Source organism: Saccoglossus kowalevskii, chromosome 9, assembly GCF_978046115.1.
Source record: "Saccoglossus kowalevskii chromosome 9, keSacKowa6.1, whole genome shotgun sequence".
Lineage (NCBI taxonomy): Eukaryota > Metazoa > Hemichordata > Enteropneusta > Harrimaniidae > Saccoglossus > Saccoglossus kowalevskii.
Genome location: NC_140649.1, coordinates 7,723,865 through 7,734,389, shown reverse-complemented (window position 1 = coordinate 7,734,389; position 10,525 = coordinate 7,723,865). Strand labels below are relative to the sequence as shown.

At 36.6% G+C, this 10,525-nt stretch overlaps 3 protein-coding genes across 3 annotated transcripts; 2 read left to right on the top strand and 1 right to left on the bottom strand.

Annotated features, from left to right (window-relative positions):
* The first annotated feature begins 335 nt into the window (after positions 1-335).
* On the top strand, positions 336-2,330 carry LOC146738095 (uncharacterized). The gene is made up of 3 exons (XM_085503559.1): positions 336-440; positions 1,225-1,506; positions 2,118-2,330. The coding sequence occupies exons 1-3, from the start codon at positions 336-338 to the stop codon at positions 2,328-2,330; spliced, it is 600 nt and encodes a 199-aa protein (XP_085359685.1).
* A 4,032-nt stretch (positions 2,331-6,362) lies between these two features.
* On the bottom strand, positions 6,363-8,436 carry LOC102810330 (uncharacterized). Its single transcript, XM_006811789.3, has 2 exons — positions 8,360-8,436; positions 6,363-7,834 (listed from the first exon to the last, which is right to left on the bottom strand). Exons 1-2 carry the CDS (start codon positions 8,389-8,391, stop codon positions 6,490-6,492), a joined length of 1,377 nt encoding a protein of 458 aa, XP_006811852.2. The 5' UTR covers positions 8,392-8,436; the 3' UTR covers positions 6,363-6,489.
* Positions 8,437-8,478: 42 nt separating this feature from the next.
* LOC100375864 (sulfotransferase 1A3-like) lies at positions 8,479-10,324 on the top strand. The gene has a single exon (XM_002733787.3). It carries the CDS (start codon positions 8,563-8,565, stop codon positions 9,493-9,495), a length of 933 nt encoding a protein of 310 aa, XP_002733833.2. The 5' UTR covers positions 8,479-8,562; the 3' UTR covers positions 9,496-10,324.
* Positions 10,325-10,525: the final 201 nt, after the last annotated feature.

Here is a 10,525-nt window from a genome sequence, read left to right as displayed (position 1 = left end):
GGATATGGAATCGGAAGTATGTTTTCTGGATTGGCGAGATCGGCCGCACCTCTGTTAACACAGGGTCTGAAAGCAGTGGCAAAACCAGCGCTCGATGCCGGTTTGGGTATTCTAGGTGACGTTGTACAAGGGAAAAACTTTAAAAAAGCGGCTTCGAGTAGAGCAAAGACTGCAGGTCGTCAAATTACTTCTTCGGTATTGAGCAATTTATTTGGAAGACCCTCTCAAACAGGACGAGGACGCAGCATCAAAAGGAAGAAGACAACAACGAGACGTGTCATTTCTTCCAAGGCTAAGAAGAGGAGAAGATCTCAGGATATATTCGACTGAACATCATGGCTTTTGTACACGAACACTCCTGCGAATGTGCAAAGACGGAACTCGATCTCTTTACTATTCCTCCGACACAGACAAGTATTGAAAAAGGAAGTTATGAAGAGGTAAACCCACTCACGAATATAGCCGATGCCTTGCCCAACATTTTGGTATATAGGTTCCGTGTGTACTGTCACTATTTTGGATGTACACCATTGCTTGAATATAATACTTTTCTGCATATTCTATTGCTGCATATTCACTATTGTGTGTATACTGCATGAATTGCTGTATGTACCTGTTAATTTATAGTCAAAGAAATGGTCATTTTCATTTTTTTTGTTCATACCAAAGGAAACATTCTAAGGGGTGTATCAATAAAAAAAAACATCAGTTGCTTTTTTCACTTGTAAGAAAAACTTCCTTTTGTATCTCCCCTTCAGAAACATTTTACAAAACTTGTTATACCCTTCCCAATTCTAAATTCAATCTTAGTATATACTATTATAATATAAATAAAATAGAAAAATTAATACTGCTTTTGGGAAGGGGATACAAAAGTATTTCTTTCCCTTGTATCTTCTTCCACATTATTGGTTGGGTACAATTTTGCAGAAATGTTATTAAATGAAATTTTATTATTTTTTGTGTGCTTTGTGTGTTTTTCATTATCAATCACAAAATATGATGCAATTTATGCAGCTCCTTCATAGACCAGTATTTACTGATGCTGACATTGGGCTGTGGTCTGATGCAATGTTGCCATTGGTGAATATTGGCATAGGAGCTTCATAAACTGTAACAGTGACAAAGTACATGTATTTTACATTGGTGCATTTGTTACTGTAGGAAACATTCATAATGAATGCCTTGGATGCCATACATAACAAGAACATGAGTTTTGATTAGTCTATAAAAGGATACCACCACTTTCATCGCAGGCCACATCCAGATGTTCTACTGGATGTTGAAATTGAACATAATAATCGATATGATCCAAGTTCAATGTTGGTAAAAATGCCTCCTTTATGTAGAATACCTAATGAAGTTCATGACGAAGTTACCAGAGAGGGACGAGGCAACCAACCAAACCAAACAGTGAGAAGTATTGCTGACAAACAAGTAGGGAGAGTACCGGCTAATCTTTGCAAAGTATTTAGAAGATTGTTAGAATTGAATCTTGTAGAATCTGTAATTGTATGGTAAGTGACTGCATAAAGTTGTATGAATCACTGCAGTTGACTAATCTTGTAGAATCTGTAATTGTATGGTAAGTGACTGCATAAAGTTGTATGAATCACTGCAGTTGACTAATCTTGTAGAATCTGTAATTGTATGGTAAGTGACTGCATAAAGTTGTATGAATCACTGCAGTTGACTAATCTTGTAGAATCTGTAATTGTATGGTAAGTGACTGCATAAAGTTGTATGAATCACTGCAGTTGACTAATCTTGTAGAATCTGTAATTGTATGGTAAGTGACTGCATAAAGTTGTATGAATCACTGCAGTTGACTAATCTTGTAGAATCTGTAATTGTATGGTAAGTGACTGCATAAAGTTGTATGAATCACTGCAGTTGACTAATCTTGTAGAATCTGTAATTGTATGGTAAGTGACTGCATAAAGTTGTATGAATCACTGCAGTTGACTAATCTTGTTCCAAGTTATACTTCATTTCAGTATTATAACTGATTGTTTGTACAATAGACACCTGATGTGAATCTCATAATTTCCCTTTGTGATGTTTGTCTTTAAATGAAAACATGATTCTATTTTTTCTTTTAACTGGCTTGTAGCAAGTATACTGGTCAGACAGGGCTGTCAATCAGACCACCATTAAACCAGAGATTTCAACGTGGACAAGTATGTGACCGACCTGGTGGTGGGGCAGAACTTACATGCTTATATTACTTGAAGTACCATGAAATACCTAGAAGAAACATGGTAATGGAGGTATTTAACATATGTAGACAATTTCTGACTGATGAAGAACTGGAGGGTATTGCCTTGTAAAAGGTAAATTTGCATTTTGTTTTTAATGTATGAATTAAAGGGTTTTTAGCTGAAATTCTTTTTGTAATGGGTCATTATGATTATTCCAACTGCAAATGTCATTGCCTAAATTGGCTTATCTTCTGCAGGTCTAACCATGACTGATCCATGTGATCATCAATATGCAACACCATATTGTCATTATGAGAATTTGAAGAACATTTGTAGAGTATGTGGGAAAAGAATAACAAGCAGACGGAAAACTGAATGCCAGAAATACAAGGATGGACTTGAAGAGTTTTTCTCTATTAACATTGCAGATGATAAAAGTAATGTTCACCCAAATTTTGTTTGTCAATCATGTGTTGTTGTTATTAGTCGCTGTAGACTGAAGTCTAAACAGGGAATATTATACCAACCTAATGTAAATGTTCATGTTTTTGTACCTCACACTAGCCTGAACTGTGCTGTATGCTTCAGCAGGAAGCGGGGACGTCCAGCTCTATGTACGACCACACCACCAAATTTTAAACGTCCCATCAATGAGGGCAATGACAATGAGTTACTGGTAGATTCTAATATTGAAAATGTCATGTCTGAACACACATTAGACACATGTGTCAAGAATGTAGTACAGTGTATTCAATATGGTAATATGTCTTTAACACAGCTAATTGATTTAGCATTCACTCTTGGTAAATCTCAAGCAAATGCTGTTTCTGGAGACATCCTGTCTTTTGATCAAACATATGTTAATCTAAACTAATTGATTAATATTGACCCTGCAATTTGGTACAGTAACCGTAATCCCATTGTTTGTGCTTTCATTGATGGTGTTTCAAATGACACGGAAAATGAATCATTGACATCCAAAAAAGTGTATTCTAAAGTAAAAGCAGTGGAATCAATTTATCATGTAAATTTGACTAGGGCTATTTCACCATTGCATTTTCTGAAGTCTGGTGAGTTATGCTATTTCTCACAGTAGAACTGTTGTTCAGTTACAAAGTGCTTCTCAGCCCACATGTACATACCCAAAAGTGCGGTCATGGCTTCAGGCCCAGGCATCTGAGCAACTAGTCTTACCACCTGGTGATGTGGTGGTAGCTTTTGATAATGATCAGGTTGTAGGTAAAACTTATCGTGTTCGAGAAAATAACAAAGTTGAAGTCAGTGTACTCACAAGCATATGTTATGCACAGATTGATGCTGAAGGCACTTTGCAACAAAACTCAGATTTGAAACCAGGGACATGGTTCAACTATGAAAATTTTCCAAATGAAATTAAAAAACTAATCTATGTTATGTGTAGTAATGACTGTGATGAGTTTTTGAAAAAGATATCGGAAACGCATTACAATGAATTGTTTATACATCTAAGCAAAAGATTGGAAAAAGTAGTAAGTGAACAAATAAGTAATTCAGGAGTTTATACCGATAAAATAGATGAAATTGTTAATGAAAAACGTACTGCCCTCACTCACAAATCTTGCCCATCTTGTCATTCCTTGGTGGAAAAAACAAAAAGAAAATGTCCAAACTGTAGTGTTAATATGAAGGAGGCTGCTGAGAGATTATTAGAGACGTGTGGCCACCCTGTTCAGAATACTAGTAGTGTTTCGGTAGAGACAGTAACTGAAATCAGACTAGACTTTATGCCTGTTGAAGGTAAAGATTGTTTTCAACCACAGTTTACTTTGATGAATCCCACTAGCATGAGTGGTAGCTCATTCAGATATGACCATGTTAACACTAACCACCCTGCCTCACCACCACCTGTTGGTGTTTTGGATCCAGTATTTGTAAATCCAAATTCTCATAAAACCATTGTAACAGTTCTCAGACAAATTGGTACCACTGCTGGAATTAAAACTTATGGAACAGGTTCTAGATATTGGCTAGCTGTATATATGGATGGGCTTCCGTACATGCTTGCACATAAAGTTATTCGCAGTGTACACAAATGTGTTCTGTGTTCAGAGTCCTTTTTTGGCAATGATGAATTTGTGAAGCACTGTATTGTAGCTCACAATAGTGAACATAGAGACTTTGTGTTAGAATTTGACTGGGTTTTGCTGCGAATTGGCCCTGGGCACATGGAAATGAACATGACAAAATCATTTTTTGAGCTAAATTGGGAGGTTTTCATGTGTTCACTAGTTGAGATGATGGGGTTTAAATCAGAAAGGGCCCAGAAATATGCAAAGAAATGTTCAGACAACCACAAATCATGGGCATTATTAGAATTTTTTTTGATGGAACCACAGATGAGCTTTTGATACCCTATGTAAGAAAGTGTATGGAAAAGGGTTTTGATGCATCTGTAAAGGGGTTCTTCAGATTTTTAAATGAAGTAAAAGATCCAAATTATATGTATTTAGCAGAACAATGCTTCACATATTGTCAAGCAGTGGTAAATTACCGTGCTGGTGTGAGACGCAATAATGTGGATTTAATGAATGCAGCCAGATGTAAATATTCCCCAGTCTTTCATGCTAGGGTGCACCCCAAATACAGATTTATTGACATTGCTGATATGGCAGACAGATTACTGTATCAAAGTGAACTTGGTAACTTTTTCAATAGGTGTGAGTCTGTATCTGTCTCCGGTGATCCCAGTAAAGGTGAAGGTTTAGATTTTGTACTAGAGAATTTTAACAAATTGAGTAAATCATGGATCACTGGTATGCCAGACACACAGATGTGGATAAACATTTTTCGAAATTTAAGCAAATTGTACAAGCTCAGAATGGCCACATTTCAAAATATGGGTATCTCTGACCCTTCCAGTGGAAAGAGTGGTAAACGTCCCAGTCAAATTAATGAAATAAATGCCTGGCGAAGCAAAATACTGTCTGGACCCATTTGTAAACAGACCGCATGTAAGTGTGGATGGTAATCCACTGGATAGCAATCTTGTAAAGTTTACCTCTTTGGCAATGCAAAAAAGAAACAAATTCATAGAATTGAAATTTCTTGGAAAGCCAGTTTCAGATGACCGAAGTGACAATTACCCTGTATTTGTCACTCCAGCTGAGTCTAGTAAATATCATGATATCAACAATCAGACTAAGAGTGTCATTGAACAACTTGTGTTGGCAAAATTAGATTGTATATCAGATACCTCTCTGAAAGAAATATACAGTTCTGAATGGAGTAACGAGATCAATTTCTATAATGAAATATGTACCCTGCTTGAGCAGGAAGAGTGTAATTTGGAACTCTGTGAAGAAAATGATTGAGCTACAGTTACTGTATTTCCCTATTCTAATTAGAAATTTTTGGAAAAGATGAAATACAAGATGTGCATACAAGCCCCCCAAAATAGTTGTTTTTGTATATTTTAGAGTGTGACAGTCATGACATTCTACATGTTTGTCCCATTCTAAGATTGTATACATTTCCCACAGTGCAATAAGTATGACCACTGGCAGAAAAATTCCTTATAAATTACAAGGGAATGTCGCACAAACACCATTAGAATAGCAGCTATGTGTTTCTTGGTTTTGATTCCTTGAACTTGGTGTATTCATGTAAGCACTGGCACTACTTATAGCGGAAATAAGGTACACTTCCAATAAACAGCTTTGCAAAAATATTTTGAGCTTGTATCACCTCTGTATTCAAATACAAGAAATGCTGTACCATATTTTTTATATTAGAAGTGTATGTGCATTTAACAAGTGTTTTTGGTAAATGTGAAATACATTGTTATTACAATAGAAGAAGGCACAATTTTCATGTATGCCTATTGGAGGTATTGGAGGTCCATTCTAATAAAAAAATATATGGTAGATGGACTGGATTGATATAACATGAATCAGTCATGGAGTTATGCCACTTTGATATCCAGGGCATATCAGATAAATTGGGTTTGTACTGTAGAATAAAACCAAACAATTTAAAATTGCCTTCTAAATAGGTTTTCATGTTTAACAAAGTGTAAAGTGAACAGTTTTCTCAATCCCTTAGTTTGGGTTAGACAGGTTTCACTGTACTACAATCTGATGAACTGTGACTTGTGTTTTACAAATGTACACAGAGAACAGCATGTTTCATTTTCTTGTTTATTGCATAAAATAAAAGTTTAGAAAGTTGCAACTTGTTTTATTTTATGACTGAGGTAAAGTATGTGAGAATGTTAGTAATATTTTAATATATCAGCAAGTGAACAAAACAGTCAACAGTGAACAATTATGACACAAGAACTTTTTTTCTTTCCTTTTATTTTGGCACACTTCTGGTGATGCTTCACATCACAGTGCATGCAAGAAATCCAGTCAGTCTTTGTTTTCCTCTGGCGTGGGGCCTTCTCTTTGTTGCATATAGGACAGATTAATACAGGTATAGGTTCATTGGCTGACTGAGATACCTGTGTGGGTTCAGTGGCGGACGGACAAGAGGTAGGTTCACTGGTGGACGGTAGAGATGTAGGTATGGGTTCACTTGTGGACACTTGATATGTAGGTATGGTTTCACTGACGGATAGGAGGGATGCAGGTATGGGTTTACTTGTGGATGGCAGAGATACCGGTTTGGGTTCACTGATGAATGGTTGAGATGCAGGTATGGGTTCACTGATAAATGGTTGAGATGCAGGTATGGGTTCACTGATGGACGGTTGAGATGCAGGTATGGGTTCACTGATGGACGGTTGAGATGTAGGTATGGGTTCACTGATGAATGGTTGAGATGCAGGTATGGGTTCACTGATGGACGGTTGAGATGCAGGTATGGGTTCACTGATGGATATGAGGGATGCAGGTATGGTTTCACTTGTAGATGGCTGAGATACAGGTTTGGGTTCACTGATGAATGGTTGAGATGTAGGTATGGGTTCACTGATGGATAGTTGAGATGTAGGTATAGGTTCACTGATGGATAGTTGAGATGCAGGTATGGGTTCACTGATGGACAGTTGAGATGCAGGTATGGGTTCACTGACGGATAGGAGGGGTGCAGGTATGGTTTCACTTGTAGATGGCTGAGATACAGGTTTGGGTTCACTGATGAATGGTTGAGATGTAGGTATGGGTTCACTGATGGATAGTTGAGATGCAGGTAGGGGTTCACTGATGGATAGTTGAGATGACATTGATTGGGGTTCACTGGTGGATGTGCAAGGTAATGACTGGTCAGTGGTAACTTCTTCCTCGTTTCCTAATATGTGTGTATTGCATGGTAAAAATGATTCCATGAATTGCCTAAACTCTTTCTGAGGGGAAGGTTTAACTACTGGAACTGTGCCATCAACACATCTGCTGTCGCCTTTAGTTATTTTTAATCCATGTCCTTCAAAATCAGATACCAGATCATTAGATCCATAGTATCGTGACATTCCACCATACTTTACTTTAACAAACACACTTGCACCAGTCAACCTATGAAGATCATGTGCAGCACTCAATAAAGTTTTCCTTCGTTTGCATACACTGGTTTGGCGTAATTTTTTATCTTCAATGTAGGAAAGATCTTTGAAATGTCCTCTAAAATGGGTTTTCTTCCTACCAAGATTATTATGTTCACTGAAAATTATAAATAATAATAACAAGGAATTAGTTACTCCATTAGAACGGTTACAAGGCACTATTGATAAAATTATTAGCACGTGGGCTGGTACGAAAACCCTTTTTTCACAGTTTATTTTTATTTGTGCCATAATTCATCATTATTCATAGCACCAAGGTCAACATAACTTCATGTATTTTGTTACATCCCAACTTTATTCAGACACCCTGTTTATTTGCGTCAGCTGTTATACAAGAAACGTTTTGGTTGCTTGCTTCACTCATTTATTTGATGCTAATGAATTTCTCGTCTCTTTACTGTTATCATCATTGTTTCATGTTTGATTAGACGGGTGTTTGATACAAAAATCACTGACTTCCTAACCATCAATAGTGTGTATGGGACGAATGTTCAAATCAGCAAGCAAAATGAAGCATTTATTAGTATGTAGTAACAGACACTATAATATCGCTTGACTCTGTAATTATAATTTTCCAAATCATTAATTACACATAGGAAGAAGATGTAAAAAAAAGCCTCACCTTTCTGTTACTTCCGTGTCCATCTCAGCCATGTGTGAAGGTCATACTAAGGGTCACAGACTCGTTCCGATTCATAATCACCCACAATGCATTTAAAGGTCAAAGGGGTTGCAGCCTCATTTTGAAACAATTCCCAATCGGGAAGTGGATTATCGTGTTTCCCGATCAAGCAGTTGCTCGAACTGGTTCTTGCGTTCGAAGGTATGGCTGAGTTTGTACATAAGAACTACACATACAAGGGTTACGCATGGCCTCTATATATTGATAAAACAAAACTGGAGGACGGACTGCTGAATACTTTCAAATTTCGTCAAGATGACGTTATAGTTACAGGATTCCCCAAGTCAGGTAACACATGGATGTTATTTCTTCTGCAAGAACTGTACCCCGATTTAAATGTGTTTGAACACAGCGAGAAGAGAATACCCCCCATGATAATGTGGCTGCTGCAACGGTCATTTAATGAACCGACGCCTCTGCAGAAGACGGTTATTTCTTTTAAGCATGACCCGGACGCGACGCCCTCACCGCGACTTATAAAATCGCATCTACCATATGAAGTATTTCCTAAACAAGCATTCCAGGTCGGAGCGAAAGTGATATACATCACTCGTAATCCTAAATATGTCGCGGTTTCTAGTTACCATTGGCATGCGAAGACCAACAGTCTTCGGGGCAAGCTTACCTGGGAAGACCATCTCAGCGAATTCGTAAATGACAAACTCCCATTCACACCGTGGGTGGATCACGTAGCTGGTTGGAGGGAACATGGCCAAGACGAGAACGTGTTTCACGTCACTTACGAAGACATGATAAAATACACCAAGAAGACTGTGTACGCAATAACAGAGTTCCTTGGTCGGTCTCTCCCGGAATCACGAATAGAAAGCGTAATTTTGAAGACCTCAATTGATAATTTACGCAACAATCCAGAGTCTGCTTCAAAAATTGACATGGACGAAGAGATAATGTCTGGATTTGCGGCTGCCATTTTTAGGAAAGGAGTAGTTGGTGACTGGAAGAATCAGTTCACTGTGGCTGAGAATGAGATGTTTGAAGTTAGCATAGATAAGAAGATAAGAGAGAAGGGCGTAGCATGTGTGTATAAAATGTATAACACATCGAGTTGTATTTAGCTGTTAACATTTTAGTTTTTAATCAATAACGTTTCGAAAGTAATAGCATGATTTTTATTTGTCATCAGGAACACAAAAAACAATAAATAAATAAATAAATAAATAAATAAATAAATAAATAAATAAATAAGTGGCAAATAAATAGATAATTAATCAAAGAAAAGATGATTTATAAATCAGTTTATAAATTAAAAAAAACACAGATAAATACATAAATCAAGTGATAAATGAATAGATAATTAATCAAAGGAAGGATGATAACGAGTTTATAAATAGGTTTATATATAGCAAAAATAGATGAACACATAACCGAGTTAAAAAATCGACAGAGATAAAACTGAACTTTAAATCCAGAATAGCGTTTTTAAAAACGCGTTTAAACCCAGATCAATCTGATTTTAATCATTTGTGAGAATAGGTTCCATTATTTTTACATTGGTGTTATTTCCAGTGTATTCATACATTGACGATGAATATTTACTAGGTAATCATTATTATCATTATTGATAAAAGTAATTTATAACCGGAGCATTCCATTTTGTAAAAAGGTGGCGAAGGCTAATACAGGAGTTGGTTGATAAGCTATTCATTCTGTTGGGGTAGCTAAACTAGAGGCAGGCTAGATGTTTTTGGGCAAGGAGTATTAGCGTACTTCTTTTTTTTCTTTTTTGCGTGATTCCGTAATTTCAATAAATAGAAGACGAAAATTCGTCTGCATGAACCGTGCATGTAAAACGTTACCAGCTATTTCACTTGTCCGTATTTTGTACAAAATACTTTTCTTTAAATATATATAAGAGAATTTTGTCAATAAAGATCGTAAGTTGAAGGTTCTACAATATTAAATTTAACACAATGCGAAAATACGTAGCTTTTCAAAGTGTTGCTGAGAAGCGACTGTTTACGTGTTTTGACACTTATACCATTGTTCTAAGTGTCCACTGTTTATTAATCACCTATTGTTCGCATGCAAATTAGTAAACCTTAACAGATGAATACAATTGGAAGATTTGCTAATTTGAATATCAAA